We start from the raw sequence: 23,900 nt of genomic DNA, 5'->3' as shown, positions 1-23,900 counted from the left end.
TAAAGTGTAACTTCACCCGCAGGTTGGAGTACTGCATGATTTTACAGAAAGGATGTGAGTGAGAAGGGAGGGTTCTGCATGCGCTGTTAATAGTTGTGATTCGTAAGTCCTTGCCAGACACGAGAAACCTTCAGGACCTCTGACTGTTTGTCGTATATCATTGTTGAAAGGCTACAAGCTGACCTCTAATGAGTTGCACTGTTTTCTCATTTGGTTCTGGCACGACCAATTACTTTAGATGTAGTGAATTTCGACCCGGCTTATTCAAACACCTTCATTTTATTGTCGTTTTTTTTTAAATCATCCATTGTCATATGGGGAATTAGTGGTCTTGCCTGTATTTTAAACCGTAAGTGTTAAAGACCAGTTATTCACAACAATATTAGCGTGCCGTGAGAAATCATTATCCAGTTTTACACCAGTGGTCCAAATATTCGTTTTTATTTACTGCAAATAATGTATCTATGCCTGCCGCATATAGTGACGAGCAGTACTATTAAATGGTCTTTTACTAGCTGGCAGAAGGTACAATTAACCTGTGTATTAACCTATACCTGTTACCACTCAGACAGCAGAGTAATAGTTTTGTGTTCAACTAAAAGAGAGAGAGAGATATCTCCAGGTCATATTAAAGTTTTTAAAAAAAAGGTTGGCAGGTTGGCAAACGTGTATTATATTATTATTGCTATAGACAGCTGGCATCTTCCCTGTCTGGGGACCAGGCCGATTTTATACAAAATAATACTCTCCTTTCTAAACTGAACAACCTCCCATTCCCTCTGATCCCCCACCACACACACACACACACACGCACGCTTGTTGAATGTGTTTATAGGCTCAATTTGTCATGGTGGATCAAAACATGACCCTTGCCTCTGCGACGTTTACACATTTTCTCTCCTGGAGAAAGCTTGTTGGTGAATTGACAGCAAAAATGAAAACTGCTGTGGCTTATACTCGGGTCTGCATGAACTTATTATTATTTTCTTTTTACTGAGGTTGCAAATTGTTTCTTTTTTAAGTGGTTGATCAATCAAGGTCAAATTGAATCCAAAGCAGGGGTCTTAGTATAATAATAAAGGAACTTGTCTGTACGGAATCGGATGTACTGATCAAATTTTACTTAACTCGATGTGGTATGAAGTTTGTGGTGGAAAAAAAGAACGTTTTGAAACTAGCATCTAACAAATCTCTGGAAATGAAACAAATACAGCAAATGCAAAAAAAGATGTCAGTGTATGCTGCAATTTTTTACATAAACCACATTAGCAAAATATTTCCAACATTAAACATTGAAATTTACATCCAACATTTTTTTCTCAATTCACATTGTTTTTTTATTTATTTTTTGTTTGTTTTTTAAACACCATCTGCCAAACTTATTACAGCTTGCCGACCTAACACGCACCCACTTGTGCATACTGTATAACTTCTGCATTGACCCGAAAAGCAACCAGGAAAGTCGCCATTGTTACTATGAAACTGCACTGAGTCCTTCAAAAGTTGTGAAGGTTCGATGACAAGTTTTCTCAAACTAATCAGAGTTCTGTGTCACCGCCTAGTTAACCGATAGTCCCTGTTTGGGTTGTTTCTGCGAGAACTTCGAAGGAAGAACAACAAATGTGAGTGCGAAAAAAATGCCCATGAATTTTTCATGAGCCACTCTCTGCAGGACTTTGCTGTGAATTATGAAGGCTTACGTTGAACTCAAAAGTGCTCGTATATGGAATCATTCACATCGCAAAGATTAATTAGTGATCTCCTAGTGGATCTCTTCACTCATTACTGAAGTAGGCTTTCTCATTTATTGCATGGCATGGATTTAGTTGGTGTAAAGAATGTTTTAGTGAGCAAAATAGAAAAGCCTCAGAATAAATTGGGCTCGTTATTGTTTCATGGAGCACTCTCCTCTTCCAATGCATCCAAAATAATGAATATGTTCTGTATAAGTTCATAACATATTCATGCGTTGACCTGTCATTTAAAATGGGATGAGGCCACCAAACATCACGTAGTGCTTTTATGCCGACTCTTTTGATTTCAGAGCTCAAGGCGGTGCACCTTTTGTAATAGGAATGACTTTTTTTACGCGGAAAAAAATCATATAACAATAATAATTGAGGCAGAATGCAGCAATAAATCATCCTTCACACCCATTTTTTTTCACTGAATCATTTAGCTAATCTTTCAGCAATCACACCATGCTTCACCCACATAAATATCTTGAATAGCTCCTTTTGACTGGTCTTATTTGGATGAATTTCCCAGTCGCTCTTATCGTTCGTCCAAGTGGGAGCTATGGAATTCGCAATTAATGACTGCTACAAACTAAAATGGCTTACTTCAAATTCAAATTTGGGCATACACTCTTGCGACTTTTCTATGGACCCTGAATTGATTGAACAATGTGTCAGTCTCATGACATAGCATGGTACGTACAATATTGGAGAATACCTATGAGTACCGATACTGTACTGTATTGGTATTGTTGCATGTATAATAGGGATGTGAATCTCAGCACTGAGGACGATTCGATACACATCACGATCCACTGCCAGCGATGCGCTACTTAAACGATACATGGAATTTTCTGGCGATACGATGCGATACGTTTCACCGTCGTCACGATGCGATACGATTCCATACACATTAAGTTCAAATCAATGCGATCCGATACGATACAATGCAATTTGTTGCGATATTGTGCAATTAAACATGATGCAAATAAGCAAAGAAAAAAAGCTTTTAAAAAGATGGAATTCAGTATGGTATTACAAAAAGGATACCACTTTATTCCTTATAAAGAGTAGAACTTGTAAAACAACTTATTTAAGCCCTTTCACAATTGGGTTTTGTGCAAAGAAAATGTAAACAATTTGGCACCTGAGACTCACAGCTGTTGCTATAGTGTAAACACAAACAGACTATTCTCACTGAGTGTCTTATATGAAATATTCATATATATATATGAATCTATAGCGCAAGATGTCCACCCATCCACTGTAAGTGCAACTCTTTGCGCACTGTTCAGCGACACAGTAATCTCACTTCTCACTTTGTTGTACACATCGGGAATATGTTTGTAAGTGAACACAGACCTGTCTGGTATTTTATACCAGGGTTCCAAAACGCGCACGAGCTGTCTGAAACCCTCGTTGTCCACCACGCTAAGGCTGGAGGTCTTTGCATATGAAATAAGCAGTGGCCTTAGTTATAGCCATTGCGCGGTCACAGTGAGTTGCAAGGGGACTCCCAAAATAAGAGGCAATTTTTTTCTGATCCTGACCTGGTTTACCAAGAGTTTCTCCGGTGTCCGACGAGGAACTGGGCGGGGAAGCGGGAGGGAAACTTGTCGGTGATCTGGTGCCATCGGCTTAAGTGGGTCTGCATATTTGTGGTGCTGCCGTTGTATGGCTTCTTAGTGCGACATTCCTTGCAAATTACGGAGGTTTTATCAAGCTTTCCGTCTTTCTTTTCGAAGCCGTAGTATTTCCAAACATAAGATTTGAATGTTGTGGCTGCATTAAATATAGTAGTTTCCTTGCTGCTGCGTGCGCTAACTTCCATAATGTTTCGCTCGTTGTGTACTGGACTGTATGTGACGCACGGCTACCGTCCGTATTCAACACACAACGCAAAGCAATGATGCTGCATTCATTGCGCCTAGGAAAGGGCAGATATGTGACGTTTAACATGAATAAAACGGCGATTGAATCGGATTTTACCGATACCCATCAATGCATCGTGATGAATCGCGATTTCACCGATACCCATCAATGCATCGTGATGAATCGCGATTTCACCCGTCAATCGCGTCGTACCCAGTGAATGAGCCGATGCACTCGGATCGCGGACGTGCGCATCGATGTATCGATTAATATCGATTATTTTCCACACCCTTAATGTATAAGTGAAATTATGTGTTAAAAAAAACTGAGAAAATCACGTTTGGTGAGTGCATCTGGAATGTATGACTATCACCAGTTTGTCAATCCCAAGATGAATCTCACCATTGCTTGTTTACTGTCGCAGTCAGTATATGGAAGTATCAGTGTTTGAGTGGTCTTCCCACGCTTGTCATTTTTCCATGTCGGCCTACATTTATTTATTAATGCGGTGCCTTTCTTTTGCTCTCGTAGGACTCAATGCTCTGCCCTTTGACGCGGCCGCCAACAACGACCCCCTGCACTTCAACAGCTCCAGCGGCTCACTGGTGACTGAGTGTCCACCTTTAGAAAACACGTCCGAAAACAGCAAGAAGAGGAAGCGAGCCAGCCTGCCTGCAGGTATTGACACTGACTCAACCACGGCAGGTTTTTACGTCAAATCTTGTGTGCTTGTTAAATTGCAAATGCAGCTTTGTCTTCCACTCCGCATACTTTGCCAATGTTAAATCACCGGAATGGGAATTGTTACCTAATCCGATTATTTGTATCACTATGGCGGAAAAGAGCAGCTCAGTCTGCTCCTTGCTCGGTGTGTCCTCTGGCTCAGCTTGTCTATCCATCTGTGAGCGCTCTGTCAAGAGTGCGCCTGACTGACTGTCTGTTGCCATGCAAACTACGCCTGCAAATCAACACGGCAGCAACCGTTTTTGCTTTCCTCACACTAACACCAACTGACCTTGCATATGTTTGTTTGTGTGTCTACTCACTTGGCGTTTGAGCCGCCATAATTATTTTGTATTTCAGATTAACCAAAATTTGCCCCGCCTGACCTCGCGTTAAAATGAGACTTTCTAATGACAAGTTAATGAACTGCTTTTGTGCATCCAAAGAAAGTATCCTTGAGACTAGGATGTGTCGATCCTTATTATTTCTCTGCTTTTCTTTCTCATGGTAATTCCCTTTCCGTGGAATCCAAATAATTGGAAAATGTACCGTAACAAAAAGACTCTTAAGTGTCCTAATAGTTAATTTAAGTCAACAGCCGAGGTCAACAATGCAGCCACTTCTACATGAAATGACATTGACTCTTTAAACACCAGTGAAGATAAACAATTTCTATGCTTTTGTAATGTCACCAAAGAAGAATAAATACAATGATAACCCTAGAAGAGGAAATATAATCCATTACCGGCACATGGAAAAAGGTCTGAATGCTCAGTATAACTAATCCAACCCTGTTCAGAATCACTTATCCTCATCAGCAAAATTATGTCTATCAATCAGAAACATTTTTGTACAGTAATTAAACTCACAAAATAATTTTACCAAGTAGATGTAAATTGCATCCAACCATCCATTTTCAGTAGCATTTTCATCATTAGTATGGCAGGTAAGCTGGAGTTTGTTCTGGCCAATTTAAAGCGAGAGGCAGGCAACACTCTGGACTGGTTGGCAGACAGGCTCAAGAGACATCGAGAGAAGCAGCTATTCACACTCACATCCACACCTCTTATGGATCATTTTGAGTTTTGAATTAATCTAACATGATTGTTTTGGGAATTTGGGAGGAATCCGGGCAATACAGAGAACATTTACACACAGAAGGCCTGAGCCGAGATTTAAAACCATAACCTCAGAACTGTGAGGTGGACGTGCCAACCATTGGTCCAACATGCTGCCAAACTGTTGATTTTTCTTTTGGGGGGGTGGGTGGGTGACTTGACCTCTTAACCTACTCTCTACTGTACTTGGCCATCCCTGTCCTTTAAATAACATGTTCAGTTTTTTAAAAAATGGCTCAGAAATTACCTGAGAAGCTTTCCATTTCTCTCAGGCAGATGTAGGTCTGAGCATCTTCAACACGTTTGTTTTTGCTGCGCTGAGTGTCTGTTAAAGGTCAAGCAGTTAAGGATGTTATAAAGCATTCCTACGAATGATGCATTCACTTTGCACGGAAAGTGTTCCACATTTGACACAATGTGACATATTCATGGCTTGTGTAGCTCGGCTGTCTCAATATGCTTTTCATAGTTTCAATGCATATGGAAATGTCAGTGTTGTTAAACAAGCAGCGACTTCTTCAGCACAACTGTTGTTTCTCTTCTGCTCTCACACATACCAATCCAAACACTGTAGGCATAACCGCCCACATTTCTGTTACCCCTCAGCCTTTGTGAGGCAGCAAACGCCTGAATGTGTATATCAATCCATCTTTGATGCACGGCATCAGTCAAGGCAGCGGTATTTGTATAGTGCGCGCCAAGCGCAGTCAATTCACAGCGCTCCACAGCGATATGAAATATAAAGCATACATATGCTTATTTACACTAAAATACTTTAGATTAAGGATATAAAATATCAAATTGAATAAGAGGTTTAATTTGTCTGAAAAGAACTCAAGAGACTCATATTAGAAGACTAAAAAAAAGGTTATTACATTTTAAACATTTGTTTCAAATCCTTTCTGGTGTCCATCCATCACAAAACCTGCCTTAACTGTACATCAGGTCATCACAGTGATTTTTTTCTTCTTTCTACAACAACAAGGCACTCCCAAGAAACAACACTAAATCCCTGGTCCATACACTTGCAGTCACATTTTACTTTTCTCTTGTATTCCCCTAATTCTTTTTCCTTTGTTTCTATGGCATTTGCACACTCTGGGGAAACAATGAGGCACTCTAAAGCAGCCATTCCAACAATAAGCCCCGGTACACACACTGGCAGTCACCTCGGATTATTTATTTATTTATTTTTATTAATGATTATTTCCTATGCTCTTCCACTGTTTCCTCCTTAATGTGCGCCAACTCATGGTCAACCACAAGGCGTTCTCAAGCGCCCACGCCAATGTGCACACTCATGGCCAAAGCTCTGAAAACTTTGGTAAACTGATGATTTTTAAAATGATTTGAAACCATGTACAGTAATCCCTCGCTATTTCGCGGTTCGTTTATCATGGCTTCAGTGCATCGCAGATAAAATATATATATATTAAGGGTGTGGAAAATAATCGATATTAATCGATACATTGATGCGCACATGCGCGATCCGAGTGCATCGGTTCATTCACTGGGTACGATGCGATTGACGGGTGAAATCGCGATTCATCACGATGCATTGATGGGTATCGGTAAAATCCGATTCAAGCGCCGTTTTATTCATGTTCAACGTCACATATCTGCCCTTTCCTAGGCGCAATGAATGCACCATAATTGCTTTGCGTTTTGTGTTGAATACGGACGGTAGCCGTGCGTCACATACTGTCCAGTTCAGTACACAACTAGCGAAACATTATGGAAGTTAGCGCAAGCAGCAGCAATGAAACTACTATATTTAATGCAGCCGCAACATTCAAATCTTATGTTTGGAAATACTACGGCTTCGAAAAGAAAGACGGAAAGCTTGATAAAACCTCCGTAATTTGCAAGAAATGTCGCACTAAGATGCCATACAACGGCAGCACCACAAATATGCAGACCCACTTAAAACGATGGCACCAGATCACCGACAAGTTTCCCTCCCGCTCCCCCGCTTCCCCGCCCAGTTCCTCGTTGGACACCGGAGAAACTCTTGGTAAACCAGGTCAGGATCAGAAAAAAATTGCCTCTTATTTTGAGAGTCCCCTTGCAACTCACTGTGACCGCGCAGTGGCTATAACTAAGGCCACTGCTTATTTCATATGCAAAGACCTCCAGCCTTAGCGTGGTGGACAACGAGGGTTTCAGACAGCTCTTGCACTTTTGGAACCCAGGTATAAAATACCAGACAGGTCTGTGTTCACTTACAAACATATTCCCGATGTGTACAACAAAGTGAGAAGTGAGATTACTGTGTTTCTGAACAGTGCGCAAAGAGTTGCACTTACCGTGGATGGGTGGACATCTTGCGCTATAGATTCATATATATATATATATACGTTTATTATTATTATTATTATTATATTTCATATAAGACACTCAGTGAGAATAGTCTGTTTGTGTTTACACTATAGCAACAGCTGTTAGTCTCAGGTGCCAAATTGTTTACATTTTCTTTGCACAAAACCCAATTGTGAAAGGGCTTAAATAAGTTGTTTTACACGTTCTACTGTTTATAAGGAATAACGTGGTATCCTTTTTGTAATACCATACTGAATTCAATCTTTTTAAAAGCTTTTTTCTTTGCTTATTTGCATCATGTTTAATTGCACAATATCGCAACAAATTGCATTGTATCGTATCGGATCGCATTGATTTGAACTTAATGTGTATGGAATCGTATCACATCGTGACGACGGTGAAACGTATCGCATCGTATCGCCAGAAAATTCTGTGTATCGTTTAAGTATCGCATCGCTGGCAGTGGATCGTGATGTGTATCGAATCGCCCTCAGTGCTGAGATTCACATCCCTTATATATATATATATATATATATATATATATATATATATATATATATATATATATATATATATATATATATATATATACACGTGTGTGTGTGTGTGTATACCTGTATATTTATTTTGTTTTGGAGTACAATACTGTATATGTTGCTCTATGTGACTCTGTTGTTTTGCAGCTTCTCGTGGGCCGTTTGGGGACTTTTTGGAGACTTAAATTATTATTATTTTTTGTTTACCTGTATATGTTTATTGTACGCTACTTCGCGGATTTTCGTTTATTGCTTGTAGTTTTGGTCCCCATTAACCTCGATAAACGAGGCATTACTGTCATGCCATATTGCCAAAATTCAATATTGTCCACAGGAGTTCTCAGTCTTGTCAATCTCACATGTCGAATATTATGTATATGTGGAACATAATGAACTTTGAAACTCTAATTCAAATGAAGATAACATGGGCATGACTCCACCGACTGCCATTAACAATTATTTAGCTTGTTAAGGTATGGATACACCTCTATCCATTTTCAGGAGCACTCCACATTAGGGTTGCGGGTGAGTTGGATCATATAACAACTGATTACTGGTAAGCAAGACATGAGGTACACCTCATACTGATTGTTAATGGCACAAAAACATGTAGCATACGCACATGATATTTACTTGGCTGTGATTTACCTCTGGTTTAGAGTTACAGCAGGTGTTTTTTTTTTAATGTGTTAATTTGTTGTCTGGTCAAATGCGGATCGTGGCATACATCAACCAACAAGTGTATTGTGATTGGCAGTGATGGAGTGCATTCCATCTGTGCACTTGCAGATATGAGGATCGGTAGGTGTCCCATTTCCCCTGTTCTTTTTTCTGTTTTCACTGCCGTGACACATTTCTCAACTGTGCCACGAGAGAGCAGGAAAAAACTTGGATTATATCACTTGAAGCATGCAGTGTAAATCCTGCCTAAGTGAGTTGGACAACTTTCCTCCTCCTCTTAAATAATGCACATTGGCCAAATAGCTTTTAGGTATAATGCAATGAATCCCTCAGTAGTTTATACATCATCCTGTCACATCATGTTCAAGTCATGGCCTTCGTATAGTCACTTTTTACTGTCTGGCCTAGAATCTGATGAAGAGTGACATGTCGTTTCTTACGAAACGGTATTTGTCTCACGGGACATGATATATTCCGAGTCACCGAGGAGGTTTTATGCTAGTGTGTTTCCCCCCTGTGGAGTATCAGGTCAGTCATTTTTCTTTTCTTTTTTTCACGTAATTTCTTCGATTTAACTCCATACAAGAATTTTAGGCGTAAGATAACCAATCACGTCTCAAATTTGTCGATACTGCCTTCTCACAGCCTGCCTCGTGTGTCTGACACACACAAGCTGGGCGGTCTCAGCTGCTGATAGAGCTCATTAACATCCATGATGATTTAGTCTCCTTGAGGGATCACTAATGGATAGACTTTTCTCATTACTCTTGATTTTGCGCTTCATAATCCATGTTTCTTGTGTGTTTGTGTTTGCATGCATGTAAGCAAACATCCTTAACAGCGCACGGATTTCGAAACAACGTTGCTCAGCTGCAATTTCACTTCATTAAATTAGGGGTGAATTTAAGAGCGCAACAAAACAAACGACTTGTCTGACGCAGCTCTTGAGGAATTTGCCTCATTTCAGACGTAATGTTTCCCTGCTGATAGATTATTTACAGTGTTTCAGCGAGACAGTCAAGACAACACAAACACAGATGTCCTCACATCCTGCGAGTGGCAATGGTTTACATCCAAAGTTGAACGCCTTAATTTAAGTTCATAAAATTTGCCGCACGTCACTACACCTGATTTGAGCCAGCATCAAAGTATGACCGCTCCGCCCCCAGAAAATAGAATGGTGGTGACAAAAGAAGTAAGCCAAAAAGACTCTTGTGGTACTGCATGGACGTTTCTTCAAAATTAAGCAGGCTAAACACATTTTCATTTTTACTATATTAACTTTTAAATCTGATAGCCCACGCATAGCGAGGAAATATGAAAATCTGACTATACTTATCGTGTGAGGTGGACTTGGAGATGACCAACACAGCACCCCAAACACATGACAATATCTCGTGTCTGCCCTGGGCGAATAAGTTAAAGAAGTAGGAATTCAAAAGTACAAGATAGGCACAAGATGGGGCCAGAGACGGATGCTTTTCCAAATGTTACTTTAATGTATCCTGTAGTTCTACTGTCAAGTCTTGCAGACACTTTATCACTTATGACAAAAAAGGGTTTTGTTTTGTTTTTGTTGTTGTTTTTTTTCTTGTATCACTGCAAACTCTACCTTCAAAAATTTATAGCATGTTTAAAGAGTGATTTATTGTTTTTAATATAAAATTTAACATAAAAATTTGCTGATTACCTTTTGCTTTTACGTGTCTTCCAGTTAAAAATGCTCCAAGTCATTTTAGACATGGCACACACAATTAGCAAGCTAAATTGACAACTCAAAGGTTCAGGGTTATTGTGTGAAGCTTCCAGCTATTTTAAAAGTCATATTTTGAAAGCCCCCTTTTTGGGGGGGCGGGGGGGGGGGTGGAGGGTTCTGGATTCATTTCTGAATGTCCACAAAGCAAGGTTCACCTCGGGGGCTTGCGGGCACACGGCGAGGACCCTCCGCGTCTGATTTGATCATGCTTACTACGCAGCCAGAGATGCTCATTTTCCTTACAGACCTGCTGAGCACTCACTGCAGGTGGTGAGCCAAGGCTGATTTCCAGACCCGCAGCAGACTGATAGATACAACTGAATACAAATCAGTCAATTTGCAAGTGTTCTTGTATATGTTCATGACCAAGTAATAGTTGCGCTGCCCAAGTCAGTGGAAGGAAAACGTCATTTAATTATAATCATGCTGATTACAATCATGATCCCGCGTAAACATAGCATGAAAATATTAAATGTAAACATAGTAAGGGTGGGCAATATACATCGTTCTACATATTATCGTCAGAGTTGATTTCACGATGTGCAATTTTACATTTTGGAAACTATTTGTTGTCACTTCAGATGTATATGCAAAACGGCTACATTTATTTCTCTTACCGTCTGTGTTAAGGACTATCCACAAATGACAAATCACCCATATAGCAAATAAAATGTAGATATTTCTTTCATTCTGACTAGACCTTTGCATGCTACACGTCAAACTTTCCTGATGTCTCTGAGGTAAAACGGGATAAAATTGATCTGAATCTGAAATATTCACAAATTCCAATGGAAACCCCCTATTGCTAAATATTGCCATAGAATATTGATAATCTTCTTAAACGCAAATGCAAATTAATAGTATTTTACCGTTATTGAGTTTTGCGGGGGGGGGGGGTAGTAAATAAATTATATCGCCCAACCCTAAAACAGAGCGCATAATCATACAGGATTTAATGCATCACGTAGAAATACAAATGTATTAATAATATACATTACGAATAATGTCGATTATTTTTTATCATTATTAGTAATCTATTCTGACTCCAAGCAGATGGTCGAGTTGTCAGCAGGTAAATGATGTAATAGGCGATGTTAGTCTTCACAGTTGACAGCTCATTGCCCATTGAGATATTGTGTCTGTGTGTGCGCGTGTGTGTTGTGTGTGTGTGTGTGTGTGTGTGTGTGTGTGTGTGTGTGTGTGTGTGTGTGTGTGTGTGTGTGTGTGTGTGTGTGTGTGTGCGTGCATGTGTGTGCGCATGTGCGTGTGTGTGTGTCGTAAAGTGTGGAAGAAGGACTTGCGCAATGTCATAGGGAGGTCGAGCCTTTTAGAGGAAAGGAACACATACTAGAAAATACCCAGCACAGACTGATGTTTAGAAATTAAAAACACATGTAAATCTAAATCCCTGATGTTGTATTTCACTACTATTTACTGGATTTCCTTTACGTGATAAAATAAATGCAGATTTTCACGAATAAGCAAATCTGGTCAAGTCATGCTGCAAACATAAGATGTCCGCAAATTTGTGCAAATGTTTGGTTATATTACCTTATCTTCTTGTTGCAACATATCGTGTACTTTCTTCCTGATCGTGAAGTTGTTTTTTTTTTTTTTTTTTTTTTGGGCGGTGATGTTAAAGCACACATCTTAAAGTCAAATTCCTTAACCTTCTAGCAGCATGTCATGAAATGTATTTTCATGACTATGACACCACTTGTCTTATCATTTGTGCACGGTTTGGGTCAAATGTCTTGGTTGTTCAACAGCAAGCTGTCACTGTCTTGAATTAAGAAGCTCAAATCCGTGCTGGCGACATCAAAGTATGACTGTACTGTTATGGAGCTTCTCATTTTTGTACATTTTGGGGCAAATGTCTACATTTTCCAGTAGCACATATCATGAGCAGTATTGATTAGAGACATGTAAATGTATTTTCATTGAGTGACATCAGATTTTTAACTGTGTAGCGATATAACTTAACACATATCGGGTCAAAATTATTCTCGGTTTAGCAAAATAAGACCACCACTCCCTGTCCCAAAACAGAACCAGTCTTTCGAGCCATATACCACAACGCTAGGCTCAGGAATGGAGAGAGCTGGCGTGTTTCATGTTAGCCTGTCCACCTGTTGAGGTGAATTAGGATGTTTGTCTGACTCACACATTTTTTTTTTTTTTGCACTGAATCAAACAGAATCAACCATCACCATTGAATCCACAAATAACATGAATTATTAATATTATTAATATTTTCAACACGGACACCCACGTGATTATTGCTCTTTCCTGACCCTCACGATAAAGAGCCCTTTAAAAAATAATAATAATAACAAAACAAACAATCAATCAATAAATGAATAGGCTGCCTTGCTGGCATCTGACCCCAGGATGTCCGAAATGTTTGTATGCACATTCACAGCAACAGCAGGGGTTGCACCAGTGATATACAGGCTCGGGGACCTTGAGACAACACTGGCTGCCGGGTTCAACAGTTAATATACAGAAGAAAAACAAAGCATGAAAGGCTATCCAAAAGCTGCTTTTTTGCCTGGCGCAAAAGGCCAGGTTTGATAGATTGTACATATAAAATGGCAGGCAGCATTATTTTCAAAAAGTATTTTCAAATTGAAATGTTTTCTTTTGCCATCACTGTGAAAAAGTGTTTTGTACATTTGTCTTACAGTTCTGAGTTACGGGGTTAGAATCTGTGTTCCTTGATACTTTGACTTCCTTCTACATTTCAAAAGCATGCAAACAAATTGGGGGGAAAAAATGGACCAGTTTAACCAAATCGATAACAAGAATTGGTCGATGCAAATTTTTTACCCGAGGCATTGCACGCCATCCAGACCGACATTTCCACATGACCTTTTCACAGTCTATTCATTCCCTCACTTGACACTGCAGTCAGCAAGATCTTACCTGTTAGGGGCACATCTCATTAGGTGGCCCCACGGTGATTATGTTTGGTTCGTGTTTATACTGGGCGCACTTCTTGTTGCATTTCTTGCTCCCCAATGAGTGGGATACTCATTGGGGACCAAGTTTGGCAACAATAGTGACTGGAAATTGGGATAAAGGATGCCCAACATTCAATGACAAAGTCATATAGGAAAATCTAATCTAAAATGATTTAATGGTGATAGTTCTCGATAGGACACCACATTGGCTCAGGCTGGCCTTGATTATTGGCCACGTGAGAAAAATGAATGATAGAAGCACAACTCACACACCAGTGACACTGAAAGGAGACATTTGCAGATCATACACTACCACCTCTTTCTTCCTTTCTTTCTTTCTTTCTTTTTGTGCAGGTGATCCAAACAAAAGAGTTGTTGTCGGCGCTGATTGTTCATTGTTAGCACACTATTGTTGCAAGGCAAGGTCAGAAATGCACTGAATGAAATGCCAATTTAATAAAATGATTTGCAACATCAACCAAGTGATATTTATAATGAGAATATATAATTATGCACCCATGAAACCGACCGTGACCCTCAACTCTGATATTATGAATCCACTTTTAAGTTTAGCATTCTGACTCCCTTTTAATCAAATATGCAGTATGCAAGAACCAGCCGCCGGCATCCTGAGTGCTGTCTTGATGGTGATGGAGGAGTGGAGGAGGGATTTAAAATGCATAGCAGACTGCATGAAGGGCTCTGCCTCTCGCCTCCTTATTCATTTTGGGATTTGTGTGTGTATATTTGTGTGTGCGCCATGACCCAAGAGTTAACTTGTCTGCACTTTTGCACTAACAGCGATTAAGAATGTACATTGACTGACTCGCCAGTGCGTGTAGTCAATCTCTTTTCACAACATTCAAGTACTTGCCTTCCTTTGGATGTGTTGTCCACTAACTGATAAACTGTCCCCCCCAGTTGTGTTCGTCTGATTGTTGGTTAATCACGTCATGAAGCAGTTGAGCGTAAATGGAGTGCACTAGTTATTTTGCAATCAGTATTTGATGTCTGAAGAACATAACATCGAATAGAGCAGCATACACACCAGAGTTTTAAATCAACACCCACCAAATGTGGGTTAAAATTACTAGCCAGTTCGACTGGTGGTGCTTGAGGCAATTGTGTTGGTATTTCTGCCTTATTTTTGTGAAGCCACTTGTACTGGTGCCTGGGAACATTTTATTTTATTTTTTTGAATGTCAGTTCATTTTTATGAGTGCCAGGTTTCACAATACGTCCAGGAGAAACCAAACTAAACATATAGGGGAATAAACACTTTATTTGGCAACCTGAGCCAAGAACTACAGTACATAAAAAAACGATTATGAAGTTGTTCGTTTTTGCAACAGTGAACTTTGATTTTGAACTTTGAAGTTGTGTAGCATTGAAAATGAACTTCCCCGAGCCACATGAATTTTAGAGCAGTGCAGAGCAATGTTGGGCAGTTAATTTTGCAAGACTGTTGGGGGGCACCCGGGTTCTACTTTGCCCAGGTCTGGTCTAAAGTGCAATCAGTGAGAGAAACGTACAGAGAGAGAGCGAGGGATGTCGATAACAGCCGAGCTGAAGTTTAAAAGAAGAAAATAAATTGGCTTGTGGAAATTTTGATTGGCTGGTAATTTTAAGTCATCAGCCACAGAACAGAATTGGCTGGTGATCAGGAAAGTTAACTTACAACATTGGGACACATACACATTCTTCTCCTTCTTATAATTTTTTTACATAAAGCAGTACAGTTGACATTTAATGTTTTTTTTCAGCATTTTACACTGTATCGTAAGTGAAGGATCTGTGGTACCTTTTGGCACCCTTCTATTGGGTACACAACCCAAGTGATACCATACCTTAATGGGTATTACCTGTTGTTAACTCTGTTCACCCTCTGTGCGGCCTTTTACAGTATAGGGGTGTCTTAAAGCATGAGCAACCAAAGAAAACAAGCAGTTGTTAGGCTTTTTTTTTTGCATTGAGTTGCAAGGAAAAACTTGAGATGTGGTGGCCATGAGCAGCAGCCTGTACGTGGAAAAAAAAACTCTTCAAAACAGAGGCTATGAGTATTTTTATGCCTTTCCCACATGATGATTACTGTCAAAGTAAACATAAAATATAGAAAATTCCACATTGTGTTGTTAAAACAACCACATATTTTTGCATTTAAGTCCACTAGTGTAATGCTAGTGCAAAATGGGACACACCATTGGCAGCCTAACAAATAACGGCTACGTGTCTGTGTTAGAACATTTTAAGATCAACTCAACTCAACTTTGTTTGCAGAGCACATGACAGCAACTGTCGCTGCATACGAAGTTCTGTAAATGGAAAAAAAAGTCACACAACGGCAAATATGGAATGAGTCTCAATGCTGAGTCAGAAGCCTCCAAAATAAAAATGTGTTTTAAGATGTGTTTTAAAGATGGGCACAGAGGGGCCTTGCTTAAAATTTAATGAGAGATAATTCCAAACAGAGTGACCGGCAACAGAAAAGGCTCAATCCCCTCTGAGCCTTTGCTTAGTCCTCGATACCTGCAGTAGCGTCTGGTACCCTGACCTGAGGCATTTGGCAGATGCGTCGGGGTGGAGGAGCTCAGAGGTAAACAATGGCTATTTGAACCCAAACGGTTCACCGACATGTCGACCGACAATGTAACAATACTAACAGGTATGTATTATTTGTCATTTGCGAAAACCCCGAATATGACTGCAGTTTACTCAGTCGTACAGTAGTTGAGAAGCTCTTATTTATTCCACTTTCCCCCTTCAGCACTTGAGTAACTAAACACCCCCGGCCACTTGTCGCTGCATTTTGTCATAGGAAACTTTTGTATTCAAATAATGTCAGCAACACGCAAAAGCATCCAGTTGTTATATTTATGAGGCCAAACCAAAGCAACAAAAAAAATCAAGAAAGACAATGTAGTAAATGTTTGACTTTTCTTTTCTTTTTCCTTTGTCGCTTCTGTGTGCACTGCCGCGGTCAAAGATTTATTGCCACTTCAACCCATCTTGCAGCGCCTACAAACATGTGAGAGCTTTATAATGAATGGTGCCAGAAGGCACTGGGTGGACTCTCGCTGAGGCTAATGGCGAAGCCTGCAGGCAGACTCCAGCTCTCCATGCTGTAACGTTAAAAAAGTGCATTTTGCCCCAAGTTGTTTGATTACAGCAGAACACGAGGATGTTGTTGTGCCTACATCCTATTATTACCTTGAGGCAAGCGCTGCTACAATATTGAGGAGAATAGCAGAATAGAATAAAAAGTCCTTGAATATTTTTTCAAGTTTCTTCCTTTTCTGCCTTACATACGCGACAAGAGTAAACGGAATGGAAGTATAATCTTCCATTACGTTCTTCATCATCGCCACTTCAAATTAACCTTATAAGGGCTTTTTACACATCCAAATTTTCATCCCATCATCTTCAAACATTGAGAGTTGTAATGGAGGAAGTGCCAAATGTCAAAGTTCACCTGTGACAAAAAAATATTGTGACAATACACAAAAACTACAAAGCCATAATCGTCCAAACGTTATCTGAAAGTCCTTTCCAGATCTTTCCGAAAGCCGTTCATTTGGCACAAGTTAATGTGATTGCTGTCCACTTCAGTTTTACAATTTTAATTTGAAGCAATGCAAAAACAAATCTTCCCTTTTTGGTGGACGGGTTAAAAATATAAATGAGACATTGCTCACTGATATTTTGTCCAAAGTTGGGTTTTCTCTGAGTACTCTGGCTTCTTCCTACAATCCAAAACCACACGTTATTTGAATACTCCAAATCAGGAGTGTCCATCATGTAGATCGTGAGCTACAGGTAGCTGGAAAACGGAGTCTTGGCAGTTGTCATGGCATTAACTCCATCACTGACGGCCTTCCCAGTTTTATACTATTGATAAAGCTGCTGTCAATTACATAAAACAAAAAAGAAACCCACCTATCATCCATAGAAATTTGCTACTTGATTGACATGCAGGACAGCGCGTCATACACCAATATAAATTGTGCATCGAAAGAATGCTAAATACATTTCGAAATAAATAAATAAATGAAGTAGGTTGATCATTTGGACTCGGTCATTTTGTAAGTCGCTCGCATGATGAAAAAGTGAGTGCACCCCTGCTCCAAATGACCTCTCGGTGTGAATCTGAATGTGGATTCTCATGTGTCCCCCGACATTGGCTGGCTGCAAAACCGAGATGTTTGTTCCCTTCCTCTTGCTCCAAATCTGCTGGATTAGGCTCCCGATCACCTGCCACCCTAATCAGAATAAGTGGCATAAAAAATGGGTACATTGATTTTGTCAAATCTTACATTTTTATGGCCTTGCTCGTATTGGAAAATTGAAGTTTTACTCTAATTGATAATGACAACGACATGCCATCAATATTCAGTTAAGGTCAACATTACGGTTTCTCAAACAGTCAGGATAAACAGTTTACATGAATCACTCCCTTTTATACATGCCGATTGGTATACGCCAATTCAAACGGCGACACACGGACAATATCATGACGCAAAACCAGTAGATGTAATTTCCGCCTCTTTCTTTCTACCGTCAACAAAATACATTTTCTTCGTGTCACTCACCATAGAAATGAAGCATCGCTTTCCTCCTCCCTCCAAAAATGTGGTTCTGTGCCACGGCTGGTTTGACGGAAAAAAAATGTCATGCATATTACCCTCAAATTTTGACCAAAATCCAAATTTCATACTTTAATTAATTGATAGAGTCATGTGTGTCCCAGTTGGGTTGTCTTTTGTATTACAAATTGTATTACTCTATGAAACTACTGACAGTGATTATTTTCATACAGCTTATGCCACTAAGTTCATACACCCAAACAAGGAAATGTTGTTCAACGTTTAATTGCAGATGGATTTTTATCTTTTGTTCACCGTATAATCATTTCAACATCAAGAGATGGCCTTTGATAGGTTGTTTGTCTACAGCACATCCCTGGGCATGATTTAAAAGCTGGCATTTCGTCTCGTCGCAGGCACGTCGGAACAGAAACAACAAAATTATAGCGACCCAGGAACAGTGGGTTCAATGACAGATGTAAAAAAAAAAAAAAGATAAAAGCCAAGAAGTGGTCTCATCTAATGTCTGTATTTGTCAAACAGCATTAAGACACCAAGGGAAACGCTCGTTTCAAGAGTCAGAGTTTGATTTCTTTTCACAGCAGGCAAACATGTTTTTCCTACCAAGCTTGAACAATACATAACAACTACATCGACTTTTAAAGTTGAGGCAATTTTAGAAAAGGCATTAAGCATTTTTTTTTCACAAATTCGCAATAGAATGTCTTAATTAAATGTTTGTGACATGCTATTGTCAAAATCATCCTTTTGAAGTAATCCATCCTCTGCCTCTCATTTTTGGACATCTATGTTGTTTTCCGACGCAATGATTTATGAGAACTGCAACCATCTTTTCTCACCTTACCCTTTGACAAAGGTATGTGGTTTTAAGATTATTTCCCTGACAAAACTCAGTGTCTCCCCTGAATATACTTGCGAAATGTGTCTGCATTCCTGTTTTTTGTCAGTGTCTGTACTCAAAATCCCCAGTTTTTCTTTTTAACACCGCAGAAATGATTCCTGTCTTTCCGTCTGTCAACTGTATCTCCTGACGGGCTTTAGCTGGACCACACTAGCTGCTTCTTTCTTCTTGCCTGATGTCCATGTCAGAAAATCTGTTATTCCCGCTTATGCCATCTTTGTCGTCCTGCTGCCATGCTTTAACGCCCCCACATAGTAGTACAAACGTTCAAGATCCAAATCGTCTTTGAACCTTCTGTGTCTGGATTTGGATGCTGTTTATTCAAAATCGTGATCGTGAGTGGTTTATTCCAAATGTTGTATGCTATGTTAGAGTCGGTTACGGGCGTGCCGAATTCAAGCATCAACTCAAGGCCCCAACTCAAAGCCCTGTCCAATTTGGCTCAAGCCGTGATGCGAAGAGGCTCAGGGATAGGGCCGTCAGCGCATGTGTGCCTCATGGCTTTAGTCGACCGTGGCGCCATTAGGAACAAGATAACCTATTGAACACACTGTTATGACCTCAGCGCCGGCAGATTTACGAGAGCCGCGATTCATTCAGTGACTGTAGAGGTCCACGCCATATCTCACTTGTGGTCAGACCTTGCATTAGAGAACATAAGCACTCATGTGATTTGGAATGACGTGAAAGTGAATGTACCTGGATGTACTTACAACCATTAGAGCTGAGATACACAACTTCATGTCCTCCACATCCCATCAATTTATTTCTTTTTGTTATTTTTGTGCGTTTCCGAAATAAAGCACTCTACTGTGATTCTTGAACCGGCCTAAGAATCCCTTTGTCTTCCGTTTGCTCATGATTCAACAAAAATTACAAAGAACTACCGTATTTTCTGCACCATAAGACCTTCAATGAATGGCCTATTTTAAATTGGTTTCACATAGAGGGCGCACCACATTATAAGGCACATAGAATAGAAGCTACAGTAGAGGCTGCGGTTGTGAATTGAATTGCTTTTATTGTCGTTACACGTTCGTTGTGTTATGCATTCCCGAGATGCAGCTAGGCTAAAGGGAATACAATACAATACTGTTTTTTTTTTTATATATATAGAGGTTTCACAACCACTGCAGCTCTAACAAAGCACTTTCCAGAACATGTTGAATACTATGTCTAAGAAATTATATTTATCCATATATGAAGGATATCGGATTAAAAGGCAAATTGTTGCCTTTTAGGTGCCCCTAAAAGCGGACGATATGGTCATTGAAATTACTCTGAGAATATCCTTGACATAAAAAACAAATAAATAAACCAACAACAACAAAACACAAAAAAGTGTTCAATTGTAAGGGTTTCTATTATATTTTAAGCCTGGAATTTAAAGTGCTTGAAATTGTTAGTCGTAGCGTGTCGAAAATTGTTGTTGTTAATTCTGTGTATACCATTTTTTAATGTTAGCAGTTTGAGAATCACTCTTTTTGCGACATGAATAGTTAATCAGGCCTTTGTTGACTTTCAGAAAAATCGCGAGGATACTCAAATGTGGGACGATCTAGGTGCTTGTACGCTGCTTTACTCTAGTTTTCACATTGTCATATACAATATAATGTTGTTGGAATGTGTTTTTTATAGTTTTATTTCAGCGCTAAAGATCTCAGCATTTGCCCAAAAAAAATGTTGCTGCTTCTTTAGTTTTTATGAATTTGTGACCAGTTGTCCTACAATTTCCCCACTCAGAACAGAAACTGCACTCAAATTGTGTGTCGGAAAGCACGAGAAATATTCATAAGCTGTCCCGTGGGATACATTTTGGTGATATATTAAAAATAGGGGTGGCTTGTTTCAACATAAACATGAACAAATAAGTCCCTTGCGGGCCATACAGTACTTCTTTTAAAATGCGATGCAATGATCCAACAAATGTTTACTATTACATATGCTGATCATGTAAACAAACTCCTTAATGCCTGGGTGTGGGTGAACTGAGTTAAAAATAGTTACCACCCGTGTGTCTGTGCTTTCGGCATGGTATTACTTGGGTTGTATACTCAGTAATAGCAGGGTGAAATAAAAAACAGTACGGATTCTTCACTTCATTTAGGTACTGTTCACAACATTTGACACTGGAAAATTGAAAACACAATGTCACTCCAGTGCTTGGTGTCAACTACTTTGGGGCATTTGATTGCATTTTCTTGCTCATCTTGTTGGACTTTTTAAAATGGTTCATCCGACATTTAATTCGGGTCTGAACATGCTGTGTGATGTAGTCGTAGTAGTTGTAGTAGGCATGCTAAAGTCTGTCGTGCCATTTCAGGATCAGCATTAAAAATCCACATTGCGCACAGGTGACAAATAAGTCAGTCATACCTGAAGAAGTCTTTTCATGTCACAACATTGCTCTGCAGCAGCCTTTCATGTGACGCTCCAGATAAAGACGGCTGGTAAGTTCACTGAGCTGTTGACATTTCCTCACAGCAACTGCTCCACTTCTAATTGGTTTGTGAAGATAAGATGCCCGTATTGTAATTGGCAGCTGCTGATAAGATGCTGTCAGTGGCGTGGCGAGGTGACGACAGCTCGGGCATCATTGGGCCGGGGCTAAATCCATGGACTCAACCTTGTTCGACATTGACATTGTGGCAAGATTTTGGCACACCAATCTTTCCACACTGAAACCAAATCCTTTTTTGTTTTGGGGGCAGGGGTGGGCAGCAGAAGAGAATAGAATAATAGATCATCACTGTCACAGGTGCAAATCAAAATCAGTCAGGTCGTTAAAACAAATATGATTGCATTTGATCATGTTTGAAATTCAAGGGAAGACTGTTTTTTTTCTTACTGTATAATACAGACCAATGTACAGCATAGACCAGTGGTTCTCAACCTCATTAGATGTACCAAATCCAACCCGTTCATATGCACATTCACTGAAATAAATATATATACAGTGTGTATATATATTGTGTGTATTGTAGTGTGTGTGTATATATATACACACACACACACACACATTCATTTTCCGAACCGCTTAATCCTCACTAGGGTCGCGAGGGGTGCTGGAGCCTATCCCAGCCGTCATCGGGCAGTAGGCGGGGGACACCCTGAATTGGTTGCCAGCCGATCGCAGGGCACACAGAGACGAACAACCATGCGCACTCACACTCACACCTAGGGACAATTTAGCGTGTTCAATCAACCTGCCATGCATGTTTTTGGAATGTGGGAGGAAACCGGAGCACCCGGAGAAAACCCACGCAGGCCCGGGGAGAACATGCAAACTCTACACAGGGAGGCCGGAGCTGGAATTGAACCCGGTACCTCTGCACTGTGAAGACATGCTAACCACTGGACTACCGGGCCTATACACATATATACATTTTTAAATAATTTCAAGATGTTAAAAAATGCATTTATTAAAAACAGAACAAAGTAAACACAATTAGTATAAGTATATAATATATATTTTTTTAATTGTGCACAAAATGAACAAGCCAGTGATGGCTAAGCGGGCATGTCATAACAAACTAACTAATTTCCCGCAGCACTGATTGGACAAGCAATGTAATGTGATCATCTGCAGCCAGTTATGGCCAGGAGGGTGTGTCATAACTAATTGACATGTTGAGTCGTCTGTGTCTTAACCTCCATGGCAGAGGCTCTGTCGAACCCCTGAGGCTGATTCACCGAACCCATAGGGTTCGATTGAACCCAAGTATCGACCTTTCATATAATGTATACAGTCAAACTTCGTTCAAACATTTTTCGCTGAAGGAAATAATGGGTCAAAGCGTCAAACCTTTATTTAACAGTTTTAACTGTTAAACAATTGTAAAAGAATAAGTCAACCACTGTTCATTTTAAGACAATAAAACAGACTTGACCTTCACGACGAACATTTAATGCAGACGTGGCTTGTGCATTCACACTTCTAGCTGTACCAATTCCAACATTTTTTTTATGCTGCTTGTAATCATCGGGAGGATTGTGGGTGAGTGGGGAAAGTAGCCCGGCACAGAACTGTTAGGCAATTCAAATAACTAGTTCACCCTATTGCTGATATGAAACATCCATCCATCCATCCATTTAGCACCCCTTGTCTGCGCTCAGTTCATGGGAGCATGCATAAGGAGAGAAGGCCAGAGGAATCAAGAGCGACTTCATCCAGCCCTTTTGGGGAGCTCCTGAGGCGTTCCTTGGCCAACAGAGGCGTAGTCTCTCCTCCATGTCTTGTGTCGTCCTCGGGGCCTGCTCCCAGTGGGATGTCCCTGGACTTCTCACCAGAGAGTGGTCTTGGAGGCATCCTAACCAGATGCCTGTGCCAATCCTCATCTCCATGTAAAGGTGCTCTAGGCTCAGCCCTTAACAGATGACCAACCCTCTCACCCCATTTTTGAAGGAGGAAACTGAAATGAACTGCTTCAATCTGTGATCTTGTTCTTTCAGTCACACCCCAGAACAGAGATAAAACATGTTGCGGAAGATTCAAAATTATTTATGAGTGCGAATTTGCATGTGAATGATTGTTTGTCTAAATGCACACTGCAAGTGATTGGCTGGGATAGCCTTCAGCATGCCTGCGACCTTAGTGGGCATAAGCGGATCAGATAATGGATTGATGTTGATCACGGAAAATTTTAACATGACGTCTTTCTCTTCTGGTGTTCGCTGTAAAGTAATTGTACTCA

The 23,900-nt window shown here is 40.1% G+C and overlaps 1 protein-coding gene across 8 annotated transcripts in view; it reads left to right on the top strand.

Annotated features, from left to right (window-relative positions):
* enox2 (ecto-NOX disulfide-thiol exchanger 2) overlaps positions 1–23,900 on the top strand; it is a 236,424-nt gene that overhangs the window by 93,947 nt on the left and 118,577 nt on the right. For all 8 annotated transcript variants that reach the window (XM_052074111.1, XM_052074102.1, XM_052074136.1 and 5 more), the window contains one exon: positions 4,140–4,286. In XM_052074111.1, the coding sequence (XP_051930071.1) occupies positions 4,140–4,286 (147 nt within the window). The remainder of the gene's footprint in view (positions 1–4,139; positions 4,287–23,900) is intronic.

Source organism: Hippocampus zosterae, chromosome 1, assembly GCF_025434085.1.
Source record: "Hippocampus zosterae strain Florida chromosome 1, ASM2543408v3, whole genome shotgun sequence".
Lineage (NCBI taxonomy): Eukaryota > Metazoa > Chordata > Actinopteri > Syngnathiformes > Syngnathidae > Hippocampus > Hippocampus zosterae.
The sequence above is the reverse complement of the archived record's forward strand: the minus strand, read 5'-3'. Positions and strand labels throughout refer to the sequence as shown.